This window comes from Brachyhypopomus gauderio, chromosome 11 (genome assembly GCF_052324685.1).
Source record: "Brachyhypopomus gauderio isolate BG-103 chromosome 11, BGAUD_0.2, whole genome shotgun sequence".
Classification (NCBI taxonomy): domain Eukaryota; kingdom Metazoa; phylum Chordata; class Actinopteri; order Gymnotiformes; family Hypopomidae; genus Brachyhypopomus; species Brachyhypopomus gauderio.
In genome coordinates, this window is record NC_135221.1 from 19540941 (window position 1) to 19558125 (window position 17185).

Sequence of the window (17185 nt, forward strand, 5' to 3'; positions counted from 1 at the left end):
TAAGGCTGCTTTCCTAGGGGACCCAACATAGCAGCTGTTACTTGCCAGGACGTTGTGTCTATATGTGTATATAAATCTAACAGAAGGTCAATTAAAAACAGGTCATGTGCCCTAGGGTCATTCTTGAAGTCTCTAGTGGCTGATTGTGTAAAACACACAATCTTGTCCTCTTTGAATTTTCATAAATACATTTGAAATGATTGTTTAGAAAGAGCAATGGAAAGTTCAGTAGGTCTACAGACTAAATCCGAGAAAGACAAATGAACTAATAAAAGGAAAACATTACAACAGATCATTACCTTCCCACACCGTCATTTCCACACTCTAGCGGACCGTGTTCACGTGGAGGTGCCGACCGCCTTCTGTCAGGTGAACGTCCCACAGCAGGTGAACACCCCACAGAAGAGTCATCCTCGGGTGATCGTTCACAGACTACAAACCAAAGAGTAGCCAATCTCTGCAACCCTGGCAAAGGAATCCTCGCAATGTTCGGTTTCCCTGAGGAGCCCAACAAGTCTCCATGCTTGGCCTCTTTCCTTTGGCGCCGGTACACAACGCCACGGTGCCGTTTGTGGGTCAGTGACGGGGGAGAGCAGTAGGCTATGGCAGGATGTGGCTCATCCATCTTTTAGTGCGCATACAGTAAATAAGTAAGATGCTCCAGAGGGCCTTGGTTCTGAAGGGGCAGCATGGCAGCAGATGGGCGATGGAAAATCCTGCTGCCTGCAGGAAGCTCTCCCCACCAGCTCACTTAAGCTACAGCTCAGTGAACAGGGCCGGTCTGAATGCCATCTTGCCTGCATTTTATGTTGTGGTAAGTGCCTTAAAGCCAGTCATATAACCATATGTATAAGCCAGTGTAGAACTGTGGACACATAGCTTCTTAGAGATCTGCCACAGCCTGCAGATGACCCTTGGTTTACCAGGGTTACACTGGCACACAATGTTTGGTCACAGACTTTTAATCTTCTGCTCACATAAAAGTGTTTTTCAGATTTTCTAAGTGAGTGGATGAGATGTGCAAAGATCACTCAGAAAAAGACATGGTTCATGTAATCCTCTGTTTAAAACTATACTGTACACCTCAAAACACAACACCTGCTGCATTAAAAAATACTGTACACCTGCTGCATTACATGGTGATGGTGTGAATATGGTGTTCATGGATATTCACACATTCGATATGCATTTTTTGCAGGTGGGCAAAAGACATTTTTAGCCTACCTTTTAGCTACAGTATTTCAAACAAATCATTATGTTGCACATAATTCAAGCCAGAAGCTATGGACCCTGTATCTGACATGCAATATTTCAAAATATGACTTAAATACCAGCACTGCAAGACAGGAAAGGTGTCAGTTCACCTGAGGAAAAACAAAGGGGATCATGGCACTTTAAAAGGCAAAGCAGCTATGCGAATACTTGATTTGAACAGGTCACGATGTTAGGTTAGCATGTTAGCAGGACAGGAGAGGCTATTATGCTAATGTTTGATTTGAACAGGTCACAATGTTAGGTTAGCATGTTAGCAGGACAGAAGAGGCTGTTATGCTAATATTTGATTTGAACAAGTCACAATGTTAAGTTAGCATGTTAGCAGGACAGAAGAGGCTGTTATGCCAGCTTTTAACTTGGACAGGAGTCATCGCTAATGTCCGCCTCAGACAGGTAAGCACGTTTCCCTAGCATGTGACCAGGACACATGCTGATATTTGACCAGGGAGAGGGACAGGAGAGGGCGTTGCACAGGCATCTGACCAGCATACTGAGCAGCTGATGTGGTGACGTGGGCCTGGGCTCAGTCACTCATGAATGACATATTATGCTTCACTGGTGTGTGCTAATCAGCCTTCAGCAGCACACGGGCCAATGCGCCACAAAGCAACGGAAACCACTGACAGCAGAGATGAGGTGGAAGTCAGGTGTGTGTGTTAGAGGGTGTGGGTGTATCAAAGAGAGAGGGGAGGGGTTATCTCTGCAGTCAGCCACTTAGTCACAGAGGGACAGTAGCCAGTCCTGGAGTGAACATTACAGTCTAATCCCACGCCTGTCTGTCCCCGCCCTGCACTCTGGCTCCCCCTCCCTGTTGCCTGATGAAGTGAGGCCCGGAGCTTATTTACACACAGTGGGTGTTCCGGGAGGGGGGTAGGGTTTGGGGGGGGGGGGGGGGGGGGTGTAGACCTCACTGCAAAACAGACAGTGACAAATGACATCCCTCTCGAGGCCACTGCAATCTTCTGCAATGGAGCGTGGAGCGAGCGAACACTCAGACAGGCTCAGGAAGCCGCTCAACCACCATACTGCCACGTGCTTTAATGGAAACTGATGGAGTCTGTTGTATGATGTCACGTCTCTCCATCCAGAAGAGAGAGAAGATCATGAAGATGTCCCATAACATTTAAAATGAACAGAAAACTCTGCCATCCAGTAACATGGATGAAAAACATTACTTTCAAATATGCTGTCGTTGCATAATGGTGTAATGCATTATACATATAAAATTAGACCCCATTTTTCTGAGCAAAAGAACAAGAAAGTGTTTAGATATAAGGCCACTGTTTAGAGGAGGAAAAACAAGAATTTTATTCAATTTGCCCTTTTGGCAGAGAATCTATTGTCGAAAGGATGGCGAGAAACAGATTCTTAATGGAATCATTTGTCCTGCTGTCTTGTTTCTTTGCTTTAAAAGCCTCCTTCTTCCTCTGGATTTCTGCATCTTTCTATCGGTAGATGGATCTGTGGATGTCCTGAAGAGAACACTGCAGAACGCTGAAACAGCACAGTTACAGTCATTACCCAAAATATTACAGCTATTACCCAATCCATGGCAGCCTGGGAATGGCACAGCACATATATTTACAGGATGATGGGAGTCTTGACCTAAACTGATCAATTCACAGGTGCCTGATTCTGTATGAAAGTGGAGGGCAAATTTAGGGAGGCAGAGGTCCATGGGAATTTTGCTTTTAGTACTTGCTTTTAGTACTTTTATTATTTCAGACAAAAAAAACTGCTTTCTCAAATAAACTTTATATATAACTTTATCTTTTTATAAAGATAAAGTTTTTTATCTTTATAGCCTCTCAAGTAAGAGCATGTTCTCTTTCAAGAGCATTTCAGGAGCATCACAATGACCATTTACCAGTTCTGGAGATAAGAACTGACCAGTACTGGACATATAACCTGACCAGTACTGGAGATAAGAACTGACCAGTACTGGAGATATAAACAGCTCAGCAATAGGTTCATCAAAGGAAACAATGCTAATTCTACCTGACATTAAACTATCTTGACTACTGATTCCTCCACTGAAAGCTGCAAGTTTCAGTTAGCAACACATTATGCTTAATCACATCAATAAAACACAACAAACCTGTAGTTCTAAGAAGTACATTTATGAGAATCAAAATGGTTTATTAGCAACTGGGGACACATTTTAAGAACTTTCACCAAGCCGTCCGTCCCATCTGAGGTCCCTACTCATTGCTTCCGTTTGTCTACTTCACGTAAACAACTAATCCATCAGTCTAAAATATGACAAACAGCTTTATATTTATTGTTAATTAATGTCCGAGCATATGATATCAGTGCTAAAGCTTACTTATCTGTAAGTACAAAATAGTTCATTTCCTAACTCATTCTTTCTGCGACGGAGATGTATGAGATGGAATTTCTGTTGCGTTAACACTCTTGCTTGCTGCACTGAAATTAATATTACTGTCAGATGCTAGTTTTACAACTTAGACTAAATAAAAAAAATTAATATAAATGGTGTTACAGTAGGACAGTCCCCAAACTGTACATCAGCCATTTGGTTGGGTTTAGATTTAGCTAACTAACCTAGGTTAGACATCACAGCATCGCTGGGGCTTTTATTCCGCTGCTGATTGCTTAATACTACAATTGCTTATGCTCAAAGCAGTCGCTGTTATTTGAGGGAAAAAACTACACAACCCGGCTATACAACTACACAACAACAGCTCTGGCGCTGTACCAATCACATGCACGATCTGACGTTTCGTCTTGCTCACGCAGCGTGCAGAATCAAATCTATGCCATCAATATTCGATCATGTAATTGATTTGGTCATATAAAACAGGAAACTATTTGAAAAGCCAAGTCTAAGCATGAATGTAATTACTCGTTGGAGCAGCACTTGTGAACAGTTTAACCCCCACCCCCACCCCCCCCCCCCCCCACCCCACTGAGGTAAAACCACCAGGGTGATTATGAAGTGGACACCACACAGTACAGCTTGGAGCTGAGTCCACCTGGGGAATTTCCCATCTACTCACTACCACATCTGCCATAGTGTAGGTGGAGAACACAGAAATGTGGTACCTCACAGCCATGATGGATTACAGCATTAGACTTCACCCCAAAAAACTGATTAAAACAAGATATTTGCCACTAGGAAATGGAATATAGAAGTTCTGTGAAATGGTGCATGATAGGAGCAGTAATTAGAGCAAAGCAGGAGTATAATGGAGCACAGTTGTAACAGAGTATAGCCGAGTATAAGTGTCGGACGGTCTCACTGATTGGAGTATAGCAGTATCAGATCTGATCTCTCCTGATCAGTCCTGCCAAATGTAAAGAACCAGTCCATCAGTCACAAATACTCTTGTCTCAAAGTTGTCTCAAGTGTCTCAAACAGGCTTCCTAATCAGAGAGGACACCACACAATCCAGGAATCACTTCCCCAGGTATGTGATGGGGCAGCTAGCTGACCGCACAGTACTGCACCTTCATCTGCCAAACCTGACAAAAGCAGCCAAGTTGAATCAGGTGTGAACAGGTGATCCACCAAACTGTGCCGTGTGTTGCACCAAACAAATATGTTAAAAAGATCAAAGCTGGACATTTATTTCAAATGTAACACTGCCAGCTCCCAAACTTTAAACAGCTCAAAAATGCCATCAAAAATGTTCTGACCCAAACAGCCCTATCCGTAGTGTCACTTTAGGGACAAACTGGTAGTTGAAACTGAATAACTGAATTATTTAAATTAAATAATTTCACAAAAATCCACGGAAAATCATTAATGCCATTTTGTTCTTTTATCATCATTTCCTATATTTCCTAGATTTCCTACTCATACTTCCAGTATAAATACTACATTAATGACCTTACATAACCCTAACCTTGACCTTACATAACCCTATGCCTACCTTACACGTAATCTGACTAGTTGTGAACTTGCTGTTCATGGGTCTTGAAAACATTTCTTTTGGTAATGTGTAGGAAATATCAGATGCCATGTAATGCCCTCAAGGTTGTCTCTAATCATCTTGGACTTGGTTGAACGTAATTGAGTCTCTGACTGCCATAACATCCTAAACTGAGTGTTTGAGCCCCATAACCTTGGAAATGCAGTTCAGCAAAAGACCTGCACCTGCTTCCTTCACTGAACCTAAAGGACAAAAAGAGACTATGACATATTACAGCTGTGAATCATGCACCGCTCACACACACACACACACACACACACACACACACACACACACACACACACACACACACACCCCTCTCGGCTATGAGAGAGAGAGGGAGAAAGTGAGGGAGAGAGAGAGGGAGAAGGAGAGGAAAATATGCCTTCTCCCATATCTGTGAGGGTCCTGCTGTCAGATTTAAGATGGTAATAATGGGATCTCACAGTGAGTCCTTGAAAAAAGTTTAACTCAGTGGAGGCAGAGCAGGAGGTGGCTAGAATAAGAATCAGTAGAGCGGGACGCACACACACAGACACACACACAGACACACACACAGACACACACACACTCACTCACACACGCCACAGTCCCACGCTATCAGGAAAAGCCGCTTTGCACAGCAACAGCAAGAGTTTGCTTGGGGCAGCCTCTGAGCCAGGCAGCTCTTGGCTACCACAGACGCAGCTCCAACCCTTCAGCTCCTCCCCCAGCTCCGCCCCCTGCTCCACCCCCCCTGCTGCTTCTCCTCCGACAGCTCAACAGCCTCAGGAGAGCCAAAGAGATCCTGTAAATCCATCGACCTAGGCTTATGTCAGGAACAACGTGGCGTCTGACCAGTGTGGCAGGTTTACACGCTCCAGTCCAGTCTGCCTGCTGCTCGGAGGACCACACTGCACGGCACGACTGCCCTGTTCGCCTCCGGTCACCGGATTATAGCCACTCATCTTTCTCTCATCTCTCGTCATCAGAGTATCTCCATCGATACAGATAGGAACCACAGGACCAGTGTACTGTTTCATGTATTGTGAACTTGGAATAAAGCGGGAAATGTCTCCCCTCACACTATGACCCTTGACCTCCACCTGAGCCTAGTTCAAACCCAGGGACAAAGCTCGGAGACACTCAGAGACCTTCTGCACCTGCTGACCCTTTATCAGGTCCACTATGTCTCAACACGGCAGAGTGTCTGCCTGCCTCCCCCCCACACACTCTAGAATGGGACTGAACAGCCCGACTGAGCTGCAGGCTGAAGGATCTGGAACGCTCGAACTGATTAGCATGTCAAATGATGCATTGACAGCACTAGTCAGCTTTGCGTTCTGCATGTCTGATTTCTCTGCAAAACTCTTAACACTAGAAGCGGTGTGGGCCGGTCATCGGACCGATTTCACCACCTACTACTAACGCCGTGTTGTTTTCACCTACTTAAAGTGCGCTTCGGGCGGTCAAAAGACCGCCGAGTCTTTACACAGGGGAGCTGGTACTGACACATAATTAATGCTAGATGGCGTTTTGCACAAAAGGAAAAATGAGCCGCCCAAACAAAATATTCGTAATGGTGACATTTGCACGTAACGTCAATATGTTAACAAATTAATGTTACTAAATAACCTTTTAGAATCAGTGCCTTGTGACCTTGTTTTCAGTAGCTTCCCCATTGTCAATTTTGTTTAGTTTCATATTGCATTTCTTGGTTTGTGCGAAAACGTAAATGCAAAATATTGTTTTAGTTTTGTTTCTTGGTTAGTGTAATAGTAGTATTTGTCTGAGTGTTATTCTGTTGGCATATATGATACTAGATTATCATGTTCGTACTACACACCACTAACCCACTGGCCCGCACCCCCCACTGTGAAGCGTTAGCATCTTTTGTCTTGCTAATGCAACAGACTGCGCTGGAACCTTCAACCCCCACATCCACAGAAAGCTTGTTCAGTAGGCTACTCAAAGTACCAGAGTGAAGCCTGTAGACTGAGCCAAAGCAAGTTTATTTGTATACTCAATTAATGGTATGCCATTTCAAAACAAATTCAGTTTTTTCTTTATGCACACTCAGTTTGAACTTTGTGAATAATATTGTTTTGATAACTATTTGATCTTTATTTATTTATACTAAATATTAAATGACATACAAATCTTTGCGACACCCGCTGGCAGAAAAGCAAATCACAGTCTTCAAGTGTAGGCGATTGTCACGTTGAGGACCCCGGCCCCTCCCTTTTGGGCGTGTGTCAACGTAGTCCACGTGCTTTGTCTGCGTCAGTGTATATACGTGGGTAGGGTTTTGTTGTGTGATTAATAAGTCTCACCTGTGAATCGTCTCGTGATCACGTGGGGCTACTGTGGTTTGTCTATTTAATGTGCGCTCGCGCAGTGTCCTGTGCTCGTCAATGTCTAAAGTCTACACGTTGGTGTGTGTGTGTATTCTCTGTTCTCCGTGCGCTATTGCGCAATACCTGGGAAACAAGTAAAAGTGACGTATCTGTGAAGGATTGTGTGTCTCGTTCTTCGCCGCGACCCCACCGTCACAGCGATGACGACAATATTACAGAGATACGAGCAAAATCGATTTAAACTAGCCTGTACAGGATTTCTTTTAACAATTTAAAACTAGTATTTAAAAATACTAGTTTATTAAAAGGACAATTCTGGGAAACGTCATGAAAGGAGGGTTCTGAAATTGGATCCAGTGCAAAGATAATTGTTTTTAAGCTGCTGCGGTCAAGTGACCGGTGCTCCGCGCTTCTAGGTATAAGTAGGTCGAACAGACACGGCACTTCTAGTAAGACGTCACAGCGGTCAAATGACCGGCGCTTGGCGCTTCTGTTAAATCTGAACCCATCGGATTATAATTTGGCTCATTTCCACCCTTTCTTGGAAACCTCTCGTGACATACTTAGTAGGGAAACATTGTGTAAGTGTATGTCAGCATATTAATCCTGGGTTAGGATCACGTAGTATCTCTGTCCCCATGGGAGAAGAACAATGTTGTGTCCGAACATCGGAGTCACTTGCTGTCTTCAGACGCCAACTGAAGACCCACCTCTTTCAAGTGCACTTTACATAATTATGCTTTCGTCTACCGTGCTTTATCGTCTCTTTCCTCAGGTGTTTGTTATAGGTATCGCTTACTGTCTGTTTCTCAGGTATTGTGCATAATTGGGTTATAGGAATTGCTTACTGTCTTCCTCAGGTGATGTGTATATTCAGGTTTAATAATGACTTGGCATAATTGTTAGGTATCATATGACTTTCGTCCAGCTTAGAGTACCTTGTGTTCAGGACTATCTATACTACCTTGGAGATTCCAAGCAACTACGTAGCACTTTTGTAAGTCACTCTGGATAAGAGGGTCTGCTAAATGCCATAAATGTAAATGTAAATGTAACAATGTGTCTCTGTCCCCATGGGAGAAGAAAAAAGTGACAAACTACTAGGACTTGGTACCAGGAATCCTAAACTCACATCACCATCCTCCACCAACCTCCATCATGCCCCACCATCCTCCACCAACCTCCATCATCCCACACCATCCTCCACCAACCTCCATCATGCCCCACCATCCCCCTCCATCCTCCATCATCCCACACCATCTCCCAACATCCACCAACATTCTCCATCCCCCAACATCCACCACCATCCTCCAACATCCTCCACCAATGGAGGATGTACTGCATGTCAAAGACATAATCAAATAACTGCAGAGCGTCCAAAAGCCAGTGACAGACAGAGAGGCTCAGAAGAGCTGAGAGTTCTTCTCAATGGAAAAATCACCCTGACAATATCACTCCCAGGCAAGATCACTCGCAGACCAAATCACTTCCTGGCTCCTAGGACACCAGGGTGTACAGGAACTTGATGGAGAGAGCAGATGACGCATCACTTAACCACCATCCCAACAGAGCCACCAAGCATGGGTTGGATCTGAGCTTCTGTTCACAGTGAAGGGCTTTGACCATAGTGCCATGGGTAAGGACCAGGGGCCATGGGTCAGAACCTAGGGCCACAGTTCAGGATCTAGGGCCATGGGTCAGGACCTAGGGCCACAGTTCAGGACCTAGGGCCACAGTTCAGGGTCTAGGGCCATGGGTCAGGACCTAGGGCCACAGTTCAGGATCTAGGGCCACAGTTCAGGACCTAGGGCCATGGGTCAGGATCTAGGGCCATGGGTCAGGACCTAGGGCCACAGTTCAGGACCTAGGGCCATGGGTCAGGATCTAGGGCCATGGGTCAGGACCTAGGGCCATGGGTCAGGATCTAGGGCCATGGGTCAGGACCTAGGGCCATGGGTCAGGACCTAGGGCCATGGGTCAGGACCTAGGGCCAAACACTAGATCATAAAGCATCCTTGGACAGCTGAAGCAGTATGGACTGACAGTCCCTGACTATCTCTACTTTTATCCTTCTTAGCAATTGTAGCAAGTACAACGCTGCCTACTCACCTACTGACACACAAACATAATTGACATATCAAACATAATTATCCCAAAGATACACACACTCTTACATATGTACGCCCGTACACACACACACACACACACACATATGCATGAACAGCACTCAAACATCTGAGGGCAAGAATGAAGCTACGCTCACTAAGGTAAGTGATATTGAGCATCACCCCTGCTTGAAAACAGGAGTTACTGTTGCCAGGCTGACAGTAACATTCATAGCTGATTGGCCAGACAAATACCCCTTTTGGAGTGGACCAATGAGAAGGCTGCTCCTACTGAGAAACGCTTTCGTACCTTTCATACCAAACTTGGCACGTCTGCCGTATTTGTTAATGAGCAGGAACATCACGAGGAGAAGGACGCAGGCGAATCCGGCCAAACCCACCGCAATCGACACCTAGAAACACACACACACACACACACACACACACACACACACACACACACACACACACACACACACACACACACACACACACATTCAAGATTTTCCATTTTGAATATGCAGTAATATATCCAAGTGTTGTGATCTAGATTATTTTGAGAATTGTAATAAAGTCTTTGTAATGTTTGAAGCAGGGGGTAACTGCACAGTGACAGTCAACAGACTACACCCTAAAACCAGAGTTAGAGGAGAACTAACAGTTTAGGATAAAAACCCTACAGCATCACTGCTCTGACAGAGCAGGAGACACAGGAGGTACAGGAGATATAGGACACACAAGATAAAGGAGATATTGGAGACACAGAAGATATAGGAGACATGAGATACAGGAGACACGAGATACGGGAGATATAGGAGACATGAGATACAGGAGACATGAGATACAGGAGACACAGGGGATACAAGAGACCATATGAGAATGAATCCATGCCCTGTACACACACATGAAAGTTTACTGTGGATTAAACAGATGAGATAAAACCCTACTGAGCACGACAGTGTGAGATACGGAAGATACAGAAAACTGCTTCATTTTGAACACACATTTTGAAAAAGGAGTCGATACCCGTGATGCTAACATTAATGCTGCTTATAAACACGCAGCATTGACTGTGAGGATTAGAACAGAGGAAGGTCAGTTAATCCTGAAGTCCGAGCTCAACATGCTCAGCACAGCTGAGAACCAGAACACCAGCAGTAAGCAGGTTCTCCGGACTCACTGTCTTCACCCTCTAGCAGCTTCATGTGAGAAGCTATTGAAACGTAAAATACCCCAAATAAGACATGGAGCCCAGAAACACTGGACATGGCTGCCTCTCTCACTCCTTCCCTTATGTCCCTGATGTCCCTTATGTCCAGTATGTCCCGAATGTCCCGTATGTCCCTTATGTCGTTTGTATGCTGTACGTTCCCTTAGTGACCCTAGTGCAGTAATCAAACGTTTCATAGTTTTGCTAGATGCAGCAGAAGAGCTGACGCAGTACAGCAAAAAATATCAGGCCAAAAAAACCTTCATGATATGAACACAAACACCCCTGCACATCCACACATCCACACATGTACTCAATACCATATATAGAACACACACACACACACACACACACACACACACACACACACACACACACACACACACACACATGTAGTCACTAGAAAAAACCCAAGGACAAAGCAGATAACCTAATCATAACCTAATTGTAACCTAATCATAACCTAATCTATTGCTAATCGCTGTTCTAACAACACCTAAGAAAAACCCCCCTGGTGAAATCAGGGCAGAGTCCGGCCCGGGAGGCAGGAGACTCCTGCAGCCGAGCGGCTGACACATCAGGGCAGCAAGTGCTCTCACTCGGCCACGCGGCCCCATTAAAACCTCCAAACGAGGACGTAATCTCTGGCAGCCCATTACAGCAGCGCCGTGAACGAAATTACAGCTTTAAGGAGCTGTAAAACACAGCTGTCACACAAGAGGACTACAATAAAAAAAGAAAGAAAGAAAAAGAAACGAGTAAAGAGGATTAAAATAGCTCACGACCCACTGCCACTTGTTGGGCGAGTGTTCTGGCCCGGTTCTGTCTTTTATGTTGTGCTAGCTCACAAGAGTCTCGTCCAGGCAGATGCCACCAGCAGCCTGGCTGTGTGCAGACAGACGGACGCAGTGTGCAGGCAGACGGACGCTGTGTGCAGACAGACGCCGCCAGCAGTCAGGGATGGCGCTGACCTGTTCTAGCCTGACAGACAACAGCTGAGTTGAACGTTGATGTCTGGCCGGTCTGATCACAGGCATTACTCACTATGTGGGACGCGTCAGTGTTAGTTCTGTACAAACGGCAGAGTGAGCGTGTAGCTGCAGCTGAAATGAGCCAGTCCTCACCTTACAAACACGACTAACCCCGCAAGGAGACTCACCCCGCAAGGAGACTCACCCCAAACGTGTCCTCTTCAGGGCGATGGGTAACTGTGATGGTGGGCGTCAGGCTGGGACTCACTGGAGAGTGAACGGAGGGGTGAACTGTGAATGTGACATACAGGAGAGTGCCATATGTAAGCCTGGATGAATCTCACTTATCACCATGCAGAAGTGAGAAGAGATGTTGGGGCAGATGGGATGTTAGATGAGTACAGCTCTAGTTCATATATGTTAGAGGAGTACAGCTCTAGTTCATATATGTTAGAGGAGTACAGCTCTAGTTCATATGTTAGAGGAGTACAGCTCTAGTTCATATGTTAGAGGAGTACAGCTCTAGTTCATATATGTTAGAGGAGTACAGCTCTAGTTCATATATGTTAGAGGAGTACAGCTCTAGTTCATATGTTAGAGGAGTACAGCTCTAGTTCATGTATGTTAGAGGAGTACAGCTCTAGTTCATATATGTTAGAGGAGTACAGCTCTAGTTCATATGTTAGAGGAGTACAGCTCTAGTTTATATATGTTAGAGGAGTACAGCTCTAGTTCATATGTTAGAGGAGTACAGCTCTAGTTCATATATGTTAGAGGAGTACAGCTCTAGTTCATATGTTAGAGGAGTACAGCTCTAGTTCATGTATGTTAGAGGAGTACAGCTCTAGTTCATATATGTATAGAGGAGTACAGCTCTAGTTCATATGTTAGAGGAGTACAGCTCTAGTTCATGTATGTTAGAGGAGTACAGCTCTAGTTCATATGTTAAAGGAGTACAGCTCTAGTTTATATATGTATAGAGGAGTACTGCTCTAGTTCAAATATGTATAGAAGAATACAGCTCTAGTTCATATGCTAGAGGAGTACAGCTCTAGTTCATATATGTTAGAGGAGTACAGCTCTAGTCCATATATGTTAGAGGAGTACTGCTCTAGTTCATATATGTATAGAAGAGTACAGCTCTAGTTCATATGCTAGAGGTGTACAGCTCTAGTTCATATATGCTAGAGGAGTACAGCTCTAGTCCATATATGTTAGAGGAGTACTGCTCTAGTTCATATATGTATAGAAGAGTACAGCTCTAGTTCATATATGTTAGAGGAGTACAGCTCTAGTCCATATATGTTAGAGGAGTACAGCTCTAGTCCATATATGTTAGAGGAGTACTGCTCTAGTTCATATATGTTAGAGGAGTACAGCTCTAGTTCATATATGTTAGAGGAGTACAGCTCTAGTTCATATATGTTAGAGGAGTACAGCTCTAGTTCATATGTTAGAGGAGTACAGCTCTAGTTCATATATGTTAGAGGAGTACAGCTCTAGTTCATATATGTTAGAGGAGTACAGCTCTAGTTCATATGTTAGAGGAGTACAGCTCTAGTTCATATATGTTAGAGGAGTACAGCTCTAGTTCATATATGTTAGAGGAGTACAGCTCTAGTTCATATATGTTAGAGGAGTACAGCTCTAGTTCATATATGTTAGAGGAGTACTGCTCTAGTTCATATATGTATAGAAGAGTACAGCTCTAGTTCATATATGCTAGAGGAGTACAGCTCTAGTTCATATATGTTAGAGGAGTACAGCTCTAGTTCATATATGTTAGAGGAGTACTGCTCTAGTTCATATATGTATAGAAGAGTACAGCTCTAGTTCATATATGTTAGAGGAGTACAGCTCTAGTTCATATATGTATAGAAGAGTACAGCTCTAGTTCATATATGTTAGAGGAGTACAGCTCTAGTTCATGTATGTTAGAGGAGTACTGCTCTAGTTCATATATGTATAGAAGAGTACAGCTCTAGTTCATATATGTTAGAGGAGTACAGCTCTAGTTCATATATGTATAGAAGAGTACAGCTCTAGTTCATATGCTAGAGGTGTACAGCTCTAGTTCATATATGTTAGAGGAGTACAGCTCTAGTCCATATATGTTAGAGGAGTACAGCTCTAGTTCATATATGTATAGAAGAGTACAGCTCTAGTTCATATGCTAGAGGTGTACAGCTCTAGTTCATATATGTTAGAGGAGTACAGCTCTAGTCCATATATGTTAGAGGAGTACAGCTCTAGTTCATATGTTAAAGGAGTACAGCTCTAGTTTATATATGTTAGAGGAGTACAGCTCTAGTTCATATATGTTAGAGGAGTACAGCTCTAGTTCATATGTTAGAGGAGTACAGCTCTAGTTCATATATGTTAGAGGAGTACAGCTCTAGTTCATATATGTTAGAGGAGTACAGCTCTAGTCCATATATGTTAGAGGAGTACAGCTCTAGTTCATATATGTTAGAGGAGTACAGCTCTAGTTCATATGCTAGAGGTGCACAGCTCTAGTTCATATATGTTAGAGGAGTACAGCTCTAGTTCATATATGTTAGAGGAGTACAGCTCTAGTTCATATGCTAGAGGTGCACAGCTCTAGTTCATATATGTTAGAGGAGTACAGCTCTAGTTCATATATGTTAGAGGAGTACAGCTCTAGTTCATATATGTTAGAGGAGTACAGCTCTAGTTCATATGCTAGAGGTGCACAGCTCTAGTTCATATATGTTAGAGGAGTACAGCTCTAGTTCATATATGTTAGAGGAGTACAGCTCTAGTTCATATGCTAGAGGTGCACAGCTCTAGTTCATATATGTTAGAGGAGTACTGCTCTAGTTCTGCTGCTCAACTGTTTATCATGAAGCAGCACAAATGTGGCAGCACACAAACACACACACATACACACACACACACACACACACACACACACACACACACACACACACACACACAAACACACATATATACACAAGCACAAGTGCATGCAAATGTGCACACACAAACACATATGCACACACACACACCAGCATTCTCACAGGAAAAATCATCATACAAATACGTAACACACTGACACACACATGTAAACCCCCCCCCCCCCCCCCACCACACACACACACACACACACACACACACACACACACACACAGAACGTCCTATCCAATGCAACCATCCAACTTCATTGTGTTTTCTGACAACAGCAATCTGTCATTCTTTGCTAGAGTCTCCAGGCTACAGTCTGATTAAGCACAGCCAATCAGAATCTCCGCTGGCCAGTACAGCATCACTACAGATGCAGGTCATTGACTCCGCCCCCCAACACTGCCCCCAAGGCTGCTTCCCTTCTAAACAACCACGTGTCCCTGCACTCTGCTGCAGGCCCTGTTTCTGGGCCAGCCACATGCTATGCGACCTCAGCTGCCTTCTGCAATAGTGCTGACCCAGGGTCAGCTGTTTCATGATGGATGTTTGATGCGGAGCAGTGAATGTATTGCTATGTTGGGGGCTGTGAGAGCAGCCGGGCGCGGTCAGCGTGATTATGAGACACTGCTGTTTATCAGACACCACAGAAAGAAACAAACGCGCTCTCTGCTCATGTTAACTGGCAGCACTAATGATAATGTGCAGAAGCTGCATGCGTCAGACACTGAACGGAGACACACTCACCGTAATCTGCATAGTCTCCTCGGAAGAAAGAGAAAACACCATTTTCAGTGTATCGTATTAACAATGACATATCAAAGCCTCAGGAGGAATTAAATCCAACACTTCTCAGCTGTTTTACACTATGGTAAATGTTTAGAGTACTTCTCGAATAAGCGTATTTCGCAGTGAGAACAGGTGTTTAATACACGAGGCCATATGCAAGCATAAAAATAAACTACAGGACACATTCCTGCTGTGTGTGTGTGAGAGGGAGAGAGAGGGAGGGAGAGAGAGAGACAAAGAGAGAGAGAGAGTGTATGTGCACTCACACAAAAAGAATATGCATATATACTGAAAAATCCATGGATGGAGGAATGGATAGATAGATGGATGGATGGATGGACGGATGGATGGATGGTGCACATGCTAGTCTTCCATCTAGATCTCAGATTCTAGAAGTTAGAGTTCCTCCCATGTGCTGCTCCAGCTATAGCAGCACTCTATACTTACTGATCTTGGATCCTGTGTCTATATTTGTCTGTTACTCTCAGCTGGGGAGGTGGAGCTGCTGTATTCTCACCCAGATCAGTGTGTGGCTTTCTGCTTGAGTTCATGTTTAATGCTAACTGCAGTCAGGCCCCTCCCAGTGGCCACACCCCCTAACCCCCCAATAGGCTTCAGGACATGTGTTCAGGCCCCTCCCATTGGCCACACCCCCTAACCCCCACTAACCCTCATCAGGCTTTAGGGCATGTGTTCAAACTGGTCTGGTCAACAAGAGTTCAAAATGTCACAGGTCATCCTACTACATTTCATCCTGTCATTCTGCTACAGTTCATCCTGTCATCCTACTACAGTTCATCCTGTCATCCGGCTGTAGGTCATCCTGTCATCCAAACTACAGGTCATCCTCTCATCCTACTGCAGGTCATCCTCTCATCCTACTACAGGTCATCCTGTCATCCTACTACATTTCATCCTGTCATTCTGCTACAGTTCATCCAGTTCATCCTGTCATCCTACTACAGTTCATCCTGTCATCCTGTTAATGTTCATCCTGTCATCCAACTACAGGTCATCCTGTCATCCTGTTACAGGTCATCCTGTCATCCTACTACAGTCTCTGCTGTCCTGTCCATCTGAGCATAATTGTGTTTCCTTGCTCTTGACTTGCAAGAAAGAGGTATAGCTATATTTTATACACTTGTTGTATTTTATATGCTAGCTATATTTTATATAGCCTAGTAGCTATATTTTATACACTAGCTATATACAGGCTATATTTTAACCCTCCTATCGTCCTTGGGGTCAATTTGACCCCATTCAATGTTTATCATTCAAAAAATAGTAGTTGACTTTTTTTCTTTTACTTCATATTTCATGACATTTCCTAATTTGATGGGGACAAGTGATAAAACATAAAATTTTCATGATGATTTTTTTTCAATGTGCTGAACACATATTGCACCCATCGGTGGTCCTCAGGGGTCAATTTGACCCCAAGCTGTTTTAACAGTTTTGTATGAAAAATTCAAGATAAATTCATTCTAATTTAAAAGTTTGGCTTGATGGTGGTGCTAGAGGACAGGTCAACTCACAGATTTTCAAGGGGTTATATATGTATTCAACAAATAAAGTGCCTGTCCAGGGCCGGTGTCAGGACATATACAGTGGGGGGGCGTCAGAAAATTTCGGAGTGGCGAAT

At 44.0% G+C, this 17185-nt stretch overlaps 1 protein-coding gene across 1 annotated transcript in view; it reads right to left on the bottom strand.

The window, feature by feature from the left end:
* ntrk3a (neurotrophic tyrosine kinase, receptor, type 3a) overlaps positions 1 to 17185 on the bottom strand; it is a 189416-nt gene that overhangs the window by 81160 nt on the left and 91071 nt on the right. Inside the window, 3 exon segments of the mRNA XM_077022580.1 lie at positions 9962 to 10064; positions 12038 to 12123; positions 15502 to 15516. Of these exon segments, the coding sequence (XP_076878695.1) occupies positions 9962 to 10064; positions 12038 to 12123; positions 15502 to 15516 (204 nt within the window).